Here is a 16,859-nt window from a genome sequence, read left to right on the forward strand (position 1 = left end):
CCAAGTCAACCGTAGGAACAGATAACTGTGTGTACATTATAGATAAAAATTATAGTGTCAATATCATCAAAATCATTCAGTCATCGCTATTACTTAGTTTCCCCCTTGACCTATTCAATCGTTATAAATTAGGACATCGGTCTGGATGTCTTAATCTTCAACTGTATTATCCCGTAGTCGCCTCTTACGACACCCACGTGAAGAGAGGGGTTGGCTATATTCTTTACTGCCGGTAACCACACAGCAAATTTTCAGATTTGTCGAAGTATATTTTGACAATCTGACTAAATGAGGTAGGGCACAGCAGGAATTTCCTGCTCAAAATATGGTGCAGCCCGACTGGGGTAGTACCTCGACCTTACAGAAGACCACAGCAAAATAATACTGTTTTCAAGCAGTATTGTGTTCCTGTTGGCGAGTAAGGTGACCAGAGCTCCTGGGGGGATTGGGGATTGGGTCGGCAACGCGCTTGCGATGCTTCTGGTGTTGCAGGTGTCTATAAGCTACGGTAATCGCTTACCATCAGGTGAGCCGTACGCCTGTTTGCCGACCTAGTGTTATAAAAAAAAAATCTGTATCTAAAAACCGTTTACTTTTTGTATCGATTTCTACAGAAATGTGGTTTTTTTCCAGCATTACTTAATCCAGGAAGATGAAATGGAACAGGCCGAAGACGTCGAGGTCCCGAAGGCTCTGGGTGATCTGTTTGAATCCGTCGCGGGAGCTATATTCTTGGATTCAGGTGAGATTTATTTCAAAATTTAGTTGAATTTGTAATTTGTGAAGTGTTTGTCAAACCGACTAATCAACCAAGTTTTTTGTTACCATATCCAGTCATGTAATCACCAGTGAAACCCGAATTCCATGTACGAAAAAATAATTTAACATGTATGTTTTTAAACAGTTTTGAATATCATATCAAAAATTGACCGCTCCAGCGGGGATCAAACCCGCGTCTCCAACCGACCGTGTCGGCGTTCTAGCCAATTAAGCTATGGAACGATGTACCCGCTAGATCGAAACTTTTGATATGATGATTTTTATATTGGGTTTAAGCGAATCATGGCATGATATTCAAAAATGTTTAGAATTCCTAATGTGTGGGTAACACAAAAATAAAATTGTACATATTAAAATTTCCATGTGTGTGTGTTTTTTTTTATACAAAGCGTTGGCGCAACGGTCACAGCACTGGTTTGTGGCTGTTGCGCTGGCGGTTGCGGATTCGATCCTCGTACACGACAAACATTTGTATTGGCCATGCAGATGTTTGCCGTGGTCTGGGTTGTGGCGCGCGAGTAAATACACTACCACCCATCATCAGCGTCGGTTAAAGCACCGTTAGGCGGCCGACGCTGTACTCGGGCGCGCCTCGCGATTCATCGTACGAGATCGGTTTTCCCTCGCCCGGCAGTCTATTACGGATCACCACGCCGGAAGGCTGCGCGCGCGCTCCACTTTAATTTATCCTTGCGTAAGTGCGTAACTACATTACCAAATTGGTGACCCCGACGTGATTTCGCGATATAGTGGACATTCGTGTGCGTTGTAAAAACTTTTATTTAAAAATGGCTACCGCTAACGTAAAAGAAGAGGTGTGTCGTGTTGGCGTTAAGGTACCTCCTTTTTGGCCTAATGAACCGGCGTTATGGTTTGTGCAATTAGAAGGTCAGTTCGTTTTAGCTAATATAACGAGTGATGCAACGAAATTCTATCATGTAATCGCTAATTTGGACTATAAATACGTGTGCGAAGTAAAAGACGTTATAACGAATCCGCCGGCTGATAATAAATATGAAAAAATAAAAACCGAGTTAATTTCGCGTTTATCAGCATCACAAGAGCAGCGTGTAAGGCAATTGCTTACTCATGAAGAGTTAGGAGATCGGAAACCATCCCAGTTTCTTCGCCATCTGCGGAACCTAGCTGGAGCTGATGTACCGGACGAATTTATACGATCACTGTGGACGAACCGTTTGCCTAGTCATATTCAGGCGATTATTGCAGCTCAAGTCGATCTCCCCTTAGACACAGTGGCGCAAATAGTGGATAAGATTCACGAGGTATCTCTACAACCACAAGTAGCAGCAACATCGACTTTAACTCCGGCACCGACGGAAAATTCGATGGCGCTAATAGAAAAGCTTGTTCAGCGAGTCGATGACCTATCACGGCAAGTTGCGGAGCTGTCCATCAGGCCCCGCTCGCGTTCGAGAACTCGAGCGTATTCCCCTCGCTGGCGTCAACGGTCCCGGAGCCGCTCTGATGCTGGCTCGGGGCATTGCTGGTATCATCGATGTTTCGGGAAGCAGTCAACGAAGTGTCGCCCACCGTGTTCGTTTCGTTCGGGAAACGAGACAAGCAGTCAGTGAAGGCGGCAACGCGTGACTGTGATAGTATAGCCGGTGGCCGCGTTTTCGTTACGGACTATAAGAGTAAGGTGCAGTATTTAATAGATACCGGTTCAGACCTTTGTGTGTATCCATATAAGTATATTCGAGATAGGAAGTGCATAAAGACAGACTATAAATTGTTCGCTGCAAATGGGTCCACAATAAATACGTTCGGTTGGGTGAACTTGTGCTTAGACTTTGGACTCAGGCGAGCTTTTACGTGGCGTTTTGTTATAGCTGACGTCACTAAACCTATTATAGGCATAGACTTTTTATCGCATTATAATTTGCTTGTGGATGCTAGACATCATCGCTTAATAGACAATGTTACGTCGCTAAGTGCTTTTGCTAAACCCGCATCGTATGCCTTGTGCCAAATAAAATCTTTTACAGGTACTTCACCATTCCATGACCTGCTGTCACAGTTTCCGGATCTCACTCGTCCAGCTGGAGACCTTTCCTCACGGGTGATAAAGCACAACACCCTCCATTACATACGCACGACTACAGGACCTCCTGTGCACTGTCGTCCTCGTCGGTTAGCACCGGATCGACTTCGCATCGCTATCAGGGAGTTTGAGGATATGGTAAGAGCAGGTATTGCTAGAAGGTCAAATAGTCCGTGGTCATCCCCGTTACATCTAGTGCCTAAGAAAAATAATGAGTGGCGGCCATGCGGCGACTACCGTGCACTTAACGCACGCACTATACCTGACCGATACCCGGTTCGCCATATCGGTGATTTTGCTCATAATCTATCTGGCTGTACAATTTTTAGTAAAATAGATTTAATCCGGGCGTATAATCAAATCCCGGTAAATCCAGATGATGTACCTAAGACCGCAATTACGACTCCATTCGGAATGTTTGAGTTTCCATTCATGAGCTTCGGTCTTCGTAACGCCGCTCAAACATTCCAGCGCTTCATGGACGAGATACTCAGAGACTTAGGATTCTGCTACCCTTATATTGACGATATCCTTGTGGCTTCCCAGGACGAGACACAGCACCGAATACACCTAGAACAAATCTTTCAGCGCCTGCAGGACCACGGTGTTGTCATCAACGCGTCTAAGTGCGTATTTGGAGAGTCACAAGTGGAATTCCTGGGTTACGTCGTGTCAGCAGCAGGCACCAGACCACTTCCACAAAAGGTTGACGCTATACAGAACTTTCCTCAGCCGAAGACCATCGGGGAACTTCGAAGGTTCCTAGGTATAACAAATTTTTACCGTCGTTTCGTTCCGAACGCAGCAAAAATCCAGGCTCCATTGCATCAGCTCTTATCGGGTAAGGCTGTCAAATCTAGTACACCTGTTACCTGGTCGACCGAGCTTCAGAAGGCTTTCGACGTGTGCAAGACAAGTCTAGCTCAAGCCACTCTTTTAGCACATCCGCATCCGACAGCTGATTTAACGCTGTGGACGGACGCTTCGGATAACGCAATTGGTGCTGTATTACAACAGAGGATAGACTATAAGTGGCAGCCTCTTGCTTTCTTCTCTAAAAAACTTAATACCGCACAACGAAAATACAGCCCGTTTGACAGAGAGCTATTAGCAATCTACGAAGGTGTGAAACACTTCCGGCATATGGTTGAAGGTAAGGATTTCACCATATATACTGATCACAAGCCTATTGTTTCGGCTTTTAGAAAGGCCTCAGAAAATTGTTCACCACGTCAATTTCGGTATTTCGATTTCGTGTCACAGTTCACGACTAATATTAAGCACGTCGCAGGTGAAGACAATGTAGTCGCTGACGCTCTCTCACGTACCGATGAAATTTCTACCGCGATAGACTTAGACGCACTGGCTTTATCGCAGTTGACAGACGACGAGCTGCAGAAACTTTTATATCACAATAATTCTTCACTGGACCTCCAGAAGATAGATATCTCTGGCTCTGGTAAGAAACTTTACTGTGATTTTTCCTGCTCATCGCCGAGACCCTACCTGACTCCAGAGTTCCGTCGACAAGCGTTCGACTGCATTCACGGTTTGAGTCACCCCGGTGTAAAGGCAACAACAAGATTGGTTACACAAAAGTACGTGTGGCCTAATATAAAGAAGGATTGCGCTGCGTGGACTCGCACCTGTCTTTCGTGCCAGCGTTCGAAAGTTTCACGACATACTCGATCCCCTGTACATACATTTGTTCCTCCGTCGAACAGATTCAGTCATGTGCACATAGACCTCATCGGACCTTTGCCCGTGTCACAGGACTATAGATACTGTCTTACAGCCGTAGACAGATTTACACGTTGGCCAGAGGTAATACCGCTCCATGATATCAAAGCTGACACAGTGGCGAATGCTTTTGTCACTGGCTGGATATCACGCTTTGGCTGTCCGGAGAGGATCACAACAGATCGTGGTAAGCAGTTCGAGGCATTTTTATTTAAGGAACTGTCACGTATAATAGGTGTAAACCACTTAAAGACCACAGCGTACCACCCAGCTGCAAACGGAATGGTGGAGAGATTTCACCGGCAGCTAAAGGCGGCGATCATGTGCCACGCCAAGGATGATTGGATCGAAGTGCTTCCATTAGTACTCCTAGGAATACGTTCGGCTTGGAAAGAAGACATAAGCTCATCATCAGCCGAGCTCGTCTACGGAGAGACCCTACGTTTACCTGGTGCATTTTTCGATCTCGATAGCTCTCCCGTAGAAGTGACGGACTACACCGATTTTCTTTCCCGGTTGAGACACAACATACGGAAGCTGAAGCCCACGCAAGTAGTTCACCATGGAACAGCACCTGTGTTCATCAGCAAAGACCTAAAATCTGCACCACAGGTTTTCTTACGGCAAGATTTTATTCGAAAACCCCTACAAGCACCGTACGCTGGACCTTTTGTCGTCGTTGAACGTGGAGACAAATTCTTCACTATAGATATTCGAGGGAAACCTACCACCGTCTCAATTGACAGGCTGAAACCAGCATATCTGCTGAGTGACCTAACTCCGTCTAAGGAGGAAGCCCCAAATGTAAAGGAGAGATACCGTAGTAATATCGAGGATCGTCGAACTCGATCAGGAAGACGAGTACGATTCCCAGATTTTTTTCGACCTTAACGGTCTCCGGGGGGACTGATGTGGCGCGCGAGTAAATACACTACCACCCATCATCAGCGTCGGTTAAAGCACCGTTAGGCGGCCGACGCTGTACTCGGGCGCGCCTCGCGATTCATCGTACGAGATCGGTTTTCCCTCGCCCGGCAGTCTATTACGGATCACCACGCCGGAAGGCTGCGCGCGCGCTCCACTTTAATTTATCCTTGCGTAAGTGCGTAACTACATTACCAAAGGGTGTTTGTGCAGTCCTTGTGGGTCCCCACCGTGCCTCGCAGAGCACGTTAAGCCCTCGGTTCCGGTTGTTATCATGTACACCTGATAGCGATCGTTACTCATAGTAGAGAATATATCCGCCCCCGCATTGGAGCAGCGTGGTGAATTAAGCTCTGATCCTTCTCCTACATGGGGAAAGAGGCCTATGCCCAGCAGTGGGATATTACAGGCTGCAGCGCATTCTTTTTTATAGTAATATAATTCTAATCTAGTACATAATGTAATTTTGTATTAGATTATTCTTGATTCTATATATTTTAGAGTGTTATGGTAAAATAATATACAATCTAATTCTACCTATAGTCTGTTTTTTTTCGCTACGGACTAAATTGACATAAGCGGTGTTGCTAGTTTTTTGCGAATCATTAATAGTGATATGCCACTACCGTAACTTTACGTAATTTACAATCGAGTATCGTTTTTCAGCAATAATTACAAAAACGTATCTTTAAAACTTTAGAATGTGGCGACAACCGTAATGTACCTATAGGCATATCTATATATGTACCTGTATGGCTAATGTATAGATATGATAAATGAAACACACTTATTTTTTTAATATTTATTAATCTTAGTAATCACATGCAAATTAAGGCTATGCCTTAGATTAAGAACTACAGAATTATGGGGTTTTGGGGGATGGAGGGTAGAGAGTGGAGGGAGAGTTACACTAGGTAACACTGCCATCATTCGGAAACCAATGGTTATGGAGATATCATGGAGATCTATCTATCTCAGTCTATGCTGTCTTTGTCGTTTATGTCAGTTCGTATCGTATTTCAACAGTTTTTAAAACACATTCGTTTTTCTTCGGTGTTTTGGTGGGAGATTCTGTTCTCTTTTCGGGGTATACATATTTGTACGCGTTCATTATCATATTTTTTTCACTTTCGATGAAAGAAATATTCTTGTCTTTTTCTTGGCGAAAAATTTTCTTCATCGCGTTTACGCGACAAAGTTGAGGGCTGAGCGTCCAACACAATAAAAATAAACAACGTAACAAAAAAATGTGTTCATGTACTTGTGTACACAGTTAAGAAGTGAAACTTCTTTATGACCTTATTTTTCGAAAAATGATCTACTATATTCAACTTTACAGAAATTAGATATTAAAGTTAAATTAGATAAAATTTAACAAAAGGCTTTTATTATCATAGACATGAATACAAATAATACAATTATTTCATTTTATATTATCACTACTAAGATTATAACAGCATTTCATTAATTGTAATAGAACTATTACTATCATGTTATCGTTATTATATATTTTTGTTATTGATAGCTTATGGTAACTGAAATATGAAATATATTGTTTACATTCCACAAGATTCAGTAACCAAGTAAAAACTCCATTCGAATCAACCGTGGTAGATTGAAAGATAAGAAAAAGATGGTGCGTAACGGAAAAATGTGACGCGTAACCGAAAAATGTGACGCGTAACCTAGCGAAGTTTCACTTAAACAAACAAAACAAACAAACTCAAGGAAAAGGAAACAAATAACACGTGAAATCGCATACTACAACGGGTGCATTCAAACACTTCAGAGGTTGAAGGACGAATGCCATGTACTCAAAATAGCGCCATGTTTTCGTTTTTTTTATGGCATTAGCTACAGTCTATCAACCGATTTTTAACTTGTTATTGCGTATTCTTTAACAAAAAATAAATAATTTTTGTATTTACTCCGTATATTGAGTAATTAAAATTGAAAAAAAAAATTTTTTATCTGTGATGCTCCATAGTTACCATGATTTTTTAAAAGATTCGTCAAAAAATAATAATAAAATTATGTGGGAAAAGTAAAAAGTTACGATTCATAAAACCGGTATCGTAAGTACAACGCTATTACTAAAAATCTGGTATCATTATTTCGAAAATTGACATTTGCATGTGTCAATTTAGTCCGTAGCGAAAAAAAACAGGGTATAGTAGTTTGATTGATTGGTACTTTGCGTGATGGATGGATTTATTGTCGATATAATCGATTGAATTATAGATCGTACCTGTGATCATGATTGATTAATCGATCAATCAATGGATGGATTGATGAATAGATTAATTTGTCGTTTGATCGATGAGTTATTTCGATTGACTGATCGTTTTAGTGATAGATTTATTGTTCTGTTGATGGATTGAGAGACGTTTAGCGAATAAGCTACTTAACGAAGTGAAGTAATAATAAAATTTTCAATATCTCCACCGACTTTTTATTAAACAATAAGATAATCAAAAGCAACCTTCACATAGCAAAATATATAAATATACAGGATGTGTCGTAAATAGTGGATAATCCGTTAACTGGGGGTAGTCCTGATGTCGAGCTTCAAGTAAATGTACTTTTTATGTCAGGGTTGCTAACACTGTGAAAATTGTGAATATTTTTGTGTTTAAAAAAAAATACCTCGACTAGTAATTTGGTTATAATTTTTACAAATAAAGGTATTTTGGTGTACTTTTTATTTTATTTTATTCGGGAATACTTGTACTATCTAATGAAATTACTATTTCAGACATCATTTATTCTACACTTATGAAAATTAGCGTTAGAAGTTATTTTTATTCGTTACTTTTTGTCAAGATTTAACCATTTATTGTGAAAAAAATGTACTGCACTAGAATTGCCGAGTATTTAAAAAAAAATCTTAGTTTGTGTAGTTTCTAAAAAGGTACAACAATTTAGTGCTTGATAAGCAAAATTACTTTGTAGGAGCGAAAGAACTTATCAGGTTCAGAAAATTAATTTTTCACGTAATGCGTCAATTTAGGCACCTTAACTAATTAATATCATTTATTCAATAAAAAAAATGTAATCTTTACAAAAAGTAACAAATAAAAATAACTTCTAACGCTAATTTTCATAACTTTAGAATAAATGATGTCTGAAATAGTAATTTCATTAGGTAGTACAAGTATTCCCGAGTAAAATAAAATAAAAAGTACACTAAAATACCTTAAAATTATGACCAAATTACTAGTCGCGGTAGATTTTTTTTTTAAAAAACACAAAAATATTCACAATTTTCACAGTTTTAGCAACCCTGACATAAAAAGTACATTTTCTTGAAGCTCGACATCAGGGCTACCCCCAGTTAACAGATTATCCACTATATACGACACACCCTATCGGAAGAATGCAAAACACAAATTCTCGACAATTATCAAAAATATGTATTATTATGTCGATATAAAAAGTTGGTGTACGTGCACACACGGCACGGATGGACGGTCGCGTATAGTGAGTGGTGCGCAGGCATGTCGCTGTGCGCCGTGTGGCGCTCGGCGGGCGCGCTGCTGAGCGCGGAGCTGGACGCCTTCAGCGCTGCAGCGCCCAAGTCGCCCGTGCGCGAGCTGCTGGAGGCCGAGCCCGACACCGCCAAGTTCGGGTACCGCGCTATACATATACAACTAGGTCGCGTATAGTGAGTGGTGCGCAGGCATGTCGCTGGACGCCTTCAGCGCTGCAGCGCCCAAGTCGCCCGTGCGCGAGCTGCTGGAGGCCGAGCCCGACACCGCCAAGTTCGGGTACCGCGCTATACATATACAACTAGGTCGCGTATAGTGAGTGGTGCGCAGGCATGTCGCTGGACGCCTTCAGCGCTGCAGCGCCCAAGTCGCCCGTGCGCGAGCTGCTGGAGGCCGAGCCCGACACCGCCAAGTTCGGGTACCGCGCTATACATATACAACTAGGTCGCGTATAGTGAGTGGTGCGCAGGCATGTCGCTGGACGCCTTCAGCGCTGCAGCGCCCAAGTCGCCCGTGCGCGAGCTGCTGGAGGCCGAGCCCGACACCGCCAAGTTCGGGTACCGCGCTATACATATACAACTAGGTCGCGTATAGTGAGTGGTGCGCAGGCATGTCGCTGGACGCCTTCAGCGCTGCAGCGCCCAAGTCGCCCGTGCGCGAGCTGCTGGAGGCCGAGCCCGACACCGCCAAGTTCGGGTACCGCGCTATACATATACAACTAGGTCGCGTATAGTGAGTGGTGCGCAGGCATGTCGCTGGACGCCTTCAGCGCTGCAGCGCCCAAGTCGCCCGTGCGCGAGCTGCTGGAGGCCGAGCCCGACACCGCCAAGTTCGGGTACCGCGCTATACATATACAACTAGGTCGCGTATAGTGAGTGGTGCGCAGGCATGTCGCTGGACGCCTTCAGCGCTGCAGCGCCCAAGTCGCCCGTGCGCGAGCTGCTGGAGGCCGAGCCCGACACCGCCAAGTTCGGGTACCGCGCTATACATATACAACTAGGTCGCGTATAGTGAGTGGTGCGCAGGCATGTCGCTGGACGCCTTCAGCGCTGCAGCGCCCAAGTCGCCCATGCGCGAGCTGCTGGAGGCCGAGCCCGACACCGCCAAGTTCGGGTACCGCGCTATACATATACAACTAGGTCGCGTATAGTGAGTGGTGCGCAGGCATGTCGCTGGACGCCTTCAGCGCTGCAGCGCCCAAGTCGCCCGTGCGCGAGCTGCTGGAGGCCGAGCCCGACACCGCCAAGTTCGGGTACCGCGCTATACATATACAACTAGGTCGCGTATAGTGAGTGGTGCGCAGGCATGTCGCTGGACGCCTTCAGCGCTGCAGCGCCCAAGTCGCCCGTGCGCGAGCTGCTGGAGGCCGAGCCCGACACCGCCAAGTTCGGGTACCGCGCCGACCACTCTCGTTCACTCCGGCAACTATACTTACACCAATTTTTTTTTTTATATAACTAGGTCGGCAAACAAGCGTACGGCTCACTTGATGGTAAGCGATTACCGTAGCTTATAGACGCCTGCAACACCAGAAGCATTGCAAGTGCGTCGCCTACCCTACCCCCAATTTCCCTGTACTGAAACCTACACTTTCACCTGTGTGTCACATACTTTCACTTGTACTGACAAATATACTTTCACCTGTACTGACAAATATACTAACATCTGTACTGACACCTATGCTAACACCTATAACCACACCTATACTTTCACCTGTACTGACACCTATACTAACACCTATAAACACACATATATTTTCACCTGTACTGACAAATATACTTTCACCTGTACTGACAAATATACTAACGCCTGTACTGACACCTATGCTAACACCTATAACCATACCTATACTTTCACCTGTACTGACACCTATACTGACACCAATAAATACACATATATTTTCACCTGTACTGACAAATATACTTTCACCTGTACTGACAAATATACTTTCACCTGTACTGACACCTATACTAACACCTATAACCACACATACTTTCACCTGTACTGACAAATATACTTTCACCTGTACTGACACCTATGCTAACACCTATAACCACACATACTTTCACCTGTACTGACAAATATACTTTCACCGGTACCGACAAATATACTAACACCTGTACTGACACCTATACTAACACCTATAACCACACCTATACTTTCACCTGTACTGACACATACTTTCACCTATACTTTTAATACTTATATTGAAGCAAATGATTAATTTATTTCATAATGTTTACAGTAAACCGGAACGGCTAGCAGACGGTCGTCGTGTTCGAGTCTGCGTTGAAGTATTCGGAAGGGGCTCGTTCAAGGGCATAGGAAGGAACTACCGCATCGCAAAGGGCACAGCAGCGAGATGCGCTTTAAGACATCTACGGATCCACAAACCACGATAAATTAAAAAATAATTAAAATTAGGGTCCCGTTACCACCATTAGACACACTAGACGACTAGACGACTAGACGACTAGACTTCTATACTTACTAACCCAGGAACTACTCTTTTGGTAAAAATAAGTCAAAATAATACTATAGTGTTAAAGAATTTGTTCATACGCCCTAACTCCGGACTTACCGGTTTGAATTAACCCCCCTCCCCCCCCTTCTGATTGTTTGGTTCTGTGTGCGAATAAATTTTCTATGAATGTCAATATAGTTTGATACAGTCAGCCTGATTATCAGAAAACGGAGTTACTTTAAAAGGAATCAGTTACTTTAATGTCACTTGAGATGTTATTCTATTATTTCGTTCGTGTTCTGATGATTTATCAGTGACGTTTTTAATAGATTTGGTCATAATTGTAATTCATCGAAGAATCACCATTAAGTGATGGAAAATGTAGATGAAACCTGTCAGTATGAGAAAGTTGACCGACCACTAATCAGCCATTATGACACGATCGCCATAGTAGAATAAAGAATATTTCTCGATCAATTATTATTGATTTTAATATTATTTCGTTAAATTTATTTCAACGGTTTTGCCCGACATTTCTTCATCTTTCTCTTGTCTAAGCTTTCTTCCATTTCTGATGATTAAGCTGACGATTTTCTGATTTCAGTAGTTTCTAAATTTACAATAATACAAATTCTACTAAATATCTATTTTTTTATTGACCTTTCTAGACAACGTTAAAAATAAACAACTGTCAAAAAAAAATTCTTACAAGTTTACGCAGACATTACAGTACAGAGTAGTGATGTGCTCTATTAACACATTAAAAGTTTTTATTTTACATAAATTGTTCGCACACACATTAAAAAACTTTTCAAATCTAGTCGTGCTCTGACACAGTGTAAAAAATTATTTTAAGGACATGAAATTGATGATACTATCAAATTAAAATGAACGATATTGATTCAGTCTCTTAGTCTGGCAAAGACAATTTAGAATTTTTGATAACTCAAGTATACATAAGATGGATTTTATAATAATGTATATAAATTTTATAACAGATTAAAAAGTAAAACATCGTTTTTGATGTAATTTTATTGAAATTAATTTAGACTATTAGATCTGAAATAAGGCCAGTATCAATAAGCAGAAAATGGTAGTTATCTGCCAACCCAAAGGAAAAAGGTTGGCAACACTTTTGCTCTATAAAATAGAGATAAATCTTTGACTATAGTCAACTATACATTATTAGTAAGAAAGATTCGATATTTGTAACTTGTACTTGTTTCTAATGAGTACAACTGAACAACTATGGAACGATTTTTTAAAATAATTTCGCCAAGTAGAATGTTAAGTTATCACCAAGTGATATAGGCTATATTTTGTCGCTATAAAATGGTCGAAATCATCAGAAAGGAGCCTGATGAAAGCTGGTAGCTTAAAAAGCTATTAGGAGTATTTTAATATAAGCCTTTTCAATGTGTGATTGAGCTTTATATATATGTAATTTTGCTATATGAATTATAAAATGTACAATTATTGCTTTTTTATTGTAATTTTTTGATGTAAATAATACGCATATGTGATTGTAATTTTTTTTTTATATTGGCAATTTATAAAATTGTGATAAATTTCATTTTTTATTTTATTTTTTAACCTTGGAATTATGTGGGACTTGGGGATTTTTTTATTTAACTAGATCGTCAAACCAACCGGCCACCTGATGGTAAACGGTTACAGTAGACTATAGACGTCTGCAACGCCATGAGCATCGCAAACTAATCGCCGACCCTATTCCTATTCCCCCCCGGAGCTCTGGTCACCATACTTACCACACTGCTTGAAAACAGTATTATTTAGCTGTGATCTTCTGTAAGTTAGAGGTATTTCCCCAGTTGGGCTTCATCGTTCTGTGAGCTACCTCAATAAAATGTTTTTAAATTTATTTTGAAGTTATTTCGAAAAAATATTAACAGCTGTTTGAAACTTTGTTAAAAAATATAACGTAAAAAAAGCGTTAAATAATAAAAATATCCATATCAAAAGAACAAACTTAATGACGAATCAATTTTTAAGCTAATATACTGGAGTAATAAAAAAATAGGATGGTGAAAAATGAGCAAAGGCATCTGGTTGCACATTATAAAGACAAATTAAAACTTCGCTTTAGCCTGTGTAATCAATCCCACTACTGGGCATAGGCCTCTTTCCCCATGTAGGAGAAGGATCAGAGCTTAATCCACCACGCTGCTCCAATGCGGGTTGGCAGATATATTCCCTACTATGAGTAACGATCGCTATCAGGTGTACATGATAACAACTGGGACCGATGGCTTAACATGCTCTCCGAGGCACAGTGGGGAGACCCACTAGAACTGCACAAACACCCAGACCACGGCAAACACCTGTATGGCCAATACAAATGTTTGTCATGTGCGGGGATTGAACCCACAACCATCAGCGCAACAGGTACAATCCATGGCTGTGACCGCTGCGCCAACGTGGCGTCAAAAATTAAAACTTCATTATTTATTATTTAAAGATCTGGTTTAATATTTTCTCAACTTTTTAGATATCTTATATTTTTAAATAAAAAATTACTTATATCACTACTGCAATATACTTGACTGCAACCATTAACCAAGACAAAGGCTTAGATATAATATTAGTTTTTTTTTAAGTTAATGTATTACCTACATTAAGTCTAGTAGGTGCAGTTTTAGCACAAAAGTAGTTGAAAAATCTAACAAAACCCGTAAAATATTACTATTACTGGGATCTATCAATGATTGTAGTACCCCTTTCAGAATTTGTCACCACAATTATATGGACTTATGGATTACTTGGAATTTAATTGAATCAATAAAACAATATCATCCTTAGTAATACTTAATTTAATTTAAACGAAAAAAAAAAAGCCTAAAAACATTATTTTTTATTTTTATTCTGTGGTCGACCAGCATTCCCGCCTCCACGAGCCAAAGGCGCGGGACGGCCTCTGTTTCCGAATGCTCCTCGACTTCCGCCTCTTCCCGACCTCATATTCTGACCTCTGCCTTTATTGACCTCTCCTCTACCTCTTGCCTTTACTTGAGTCTCTTCTTTCACCATGTCGATAACTTCATCTGGTATTCTAAGATATTTGATCGTACTACCACGTATGTAACATTCCGGCATCCTCCAGAACTTGTCACCATCTCTGGACGTACATATTACTTCTCGTAAATTTATGTTCATCCAATTATCACAGCTTACTAAATGCCCGTTGTATGTTTCGCCGTTTTTTAACTCGACGAGCATTGGATGATTCTGTGCTGTCCGAAGTAGAGATAGAGGAAGCATTTTTATTTAATTCTAATATAATTATTTCAATGAACGAGTCGATTTAGCTTATTTTGTTTGTATACATCAACTGTCACTTAATTTTGAGGTTAGTTTCTGTTTTTATTTTACAGATTATAGATGAACCAATGATTAATAATTATACAGCGGTCAGCCGTACAGTTACAGTATAGCCAATTATTTTAGTATATTATAAGAATATTGAATAAAAAAGATACATCAATATTTCAATGAAATATATTTATAGTTATATAATATTTTTAAGTATGTTAAAAAAAGAAAAATAAAAAAAACAGAAATTTCTTTAAATTTTATCACTTTTTATTACTACATAACTAAATTATCTAATGTATAAAATTCTCGTGTCGCGGTTTTGTTGCCAAACTCCTCCGAAACAGCTGGACCGATTTTTATGAAATTTGGTATGTATATTGGATAGGTCTGAGAACCGGCTAACATCTATTTTTAAACCCCTAAATGATAAGGGTGATCCACCCCTAAATATTTTTTCTATTTCTTGACAAAACTTTATATTTTTATTTTATTATGATTTTGCATTAAAAAATACATACAGCCCTAAATTTTCTTCCAACAACCCTTATTTTTTAATAGCGTTTAGCAGCAAGATAACGTTTGCCGGGTCAGCTAGTTATTACTTATTAGTATAAGATCAACACTAGAAAACTCCTATTAGTGATGTTCCGGATATCATTATCCGTATCCGCGGATATCCGTGGGAAATATATGGTCCGTATCCGTATCAGTATCCGTCACTTATCTAGCGGATCTTTTACGGATCTTTTCATAATTTTCAAATTCAATTGACAGAATAAAATGTTGCATAATAACTTAGATTATGTGATTAAGTAGTATACGCTTTAGCCTCTAATATCCCACTACTAGGCATAGGCCTCTTTCCCCATATAGGAGAATGATCAGAGCTTAATCCACCACGCTGCTCCAATGCGGGTTGGCGGATATATTTTCTACTATGAATAACGATCGCTATCAGGTGTACATGATAACAACCGGGACCGACTGCTTAACGTGCTCTCCGAGGCACGGTGGGAACCCACAAAGACTGCACAAACACCCAGACTACGGCAAACACCTGTATGGCCAATACAAATGTTTGTCATGTGCGGGGATCGAACCCGCAACCGCCAGCGCAACAGGTACAATCCATGGCTGTAACCGTTGCGCCAACGCAGCGTCTTAAGTAGTATAATTAAAAAAATACCATTCAGAGTATTTTTTATTTCTTAAAATCAAATATTTGGCACCTTTAATACCAAACATATATTCTAGTAAGTTACCATACTGATAGAATAGAACTCAAAGATACTAAATCAACTATCTTATAAGATCACTATTACACATAGAAAGTTATGACGTTATTTTTATAAATATAAGAAAATGAAAAACAAATAACTTTTTTATTTAAACAACTTTTACGGATTTTATCACAGTTTATTAAGCTTTTTAGATTCCTGGCGTTTTCTGGACCTGGTTGCTAAATAATTGTGTTTCTCGCAAACGAAAAAAAAAACTGCCTTCAATCACAAAAGTAGTTATCAGATCTCGATCAAATTTAAATGGGGCCACAAGACAAGAATCAGCTTTCAATTAAAACAAGAATCATAAAAATTAATTATAAACAATAAATTGCCGCTACCCTCTAGTGGTTAATATAGCTCAGTACGTTATACGATAGTTCAAGCCGAAGTAGTTTCGAATAACGTAAACGAAAAAAATAAGTGACGACAGCAACGCGTACGCACCGTTACATAAATAAGTGTCATCAAAGACTACTTTTTTTTTAATGTCACTAGGTCGGCAAACAAGCGTACGGCTCACCTGATGGTAAGCGATTACCGTAGCTTATAGACACCTGCAACACCAGAAGCATCGCAAGCGCGTTACCGACCCAATCCCCAATCCCCCCAGGAGCTCTGGAACCTTACTCACCAACAGGAACACAATACTGCTTGAAAACAGTATTATTTTGCTGTGATCTTCTGTAAGGTTGAGGTACTACCCCAGTCGGGCTGCTCCATATTTTGAGCAGGAAATTCCTGCTGTGCCCTACCTCAGTCATTACTTATTATATCTCGATCAAATT

The 16,859-nt window shown here is 40.5% G+C and overlaps 2 protein-coding genes across 2 annotated transcripts in view; one reads left to right on the plus strand and one right to left on the minus strand.

The window, feature by feature from the left end:
* LOC123666097 (endoribonuclease Dcr-1) overlaps nt 1-11,403 on the plus strand; it is a 70,107-nt gene extending 58,704 nt beyond the window's left edge. Inside the window, exons 40-42 of the mRNA XM_045600303.1 lie at nt 634-742; nt 9,002-9,134; nt 11,240-11,403. Of these exons, the coding sequence (XP_045456259.1) occupies nt 634-742; nt 9,002-9,134; nt 11,240-11,396 (399 nt within the window). The 3' untranslated portion in view covers nt 11,397-11,403. The remainder of the gene's footprint in view (nt 1-633; nt 743-9,001; nt 9,135-11,239) is intronic.
* Nucleotides 11,404-14,271: 2,868 nt separating this feature from the next.
* On the minus strand, nt 14,272-14,861 carry LOC123665970 (U6 snRNA-associated Sm-like protein LSm4). The gene has a single exon (XM_045600190.1). It carries the CDS (start codon nt 14,735-14,737, stop codon nt 14,324-14,326), a length of 414 nt encoding a protein of 137 aa, XP_045456146.1. The 5' UTR covers nt 14,738-14,861; the 3' UTR covers nt 14,272-14,323.
* Nucleotides 14,862-16,859: the final 1,998 nt, after the last annotated feature.

Source organism: Melitaea cinxia, chromosome 25, assembly GCF_905220565.1.
Source record: "Melitaea cinxia chromosome 25, ilMelCinx1.1, whole genome shotgun sequence".
Lineage (NCBI taxonomy): Eukaryota > Metazoa > Arthropoda > Insecta > Lepidoptera > Nymphalidae > Melitaea > Melitaea cinxia.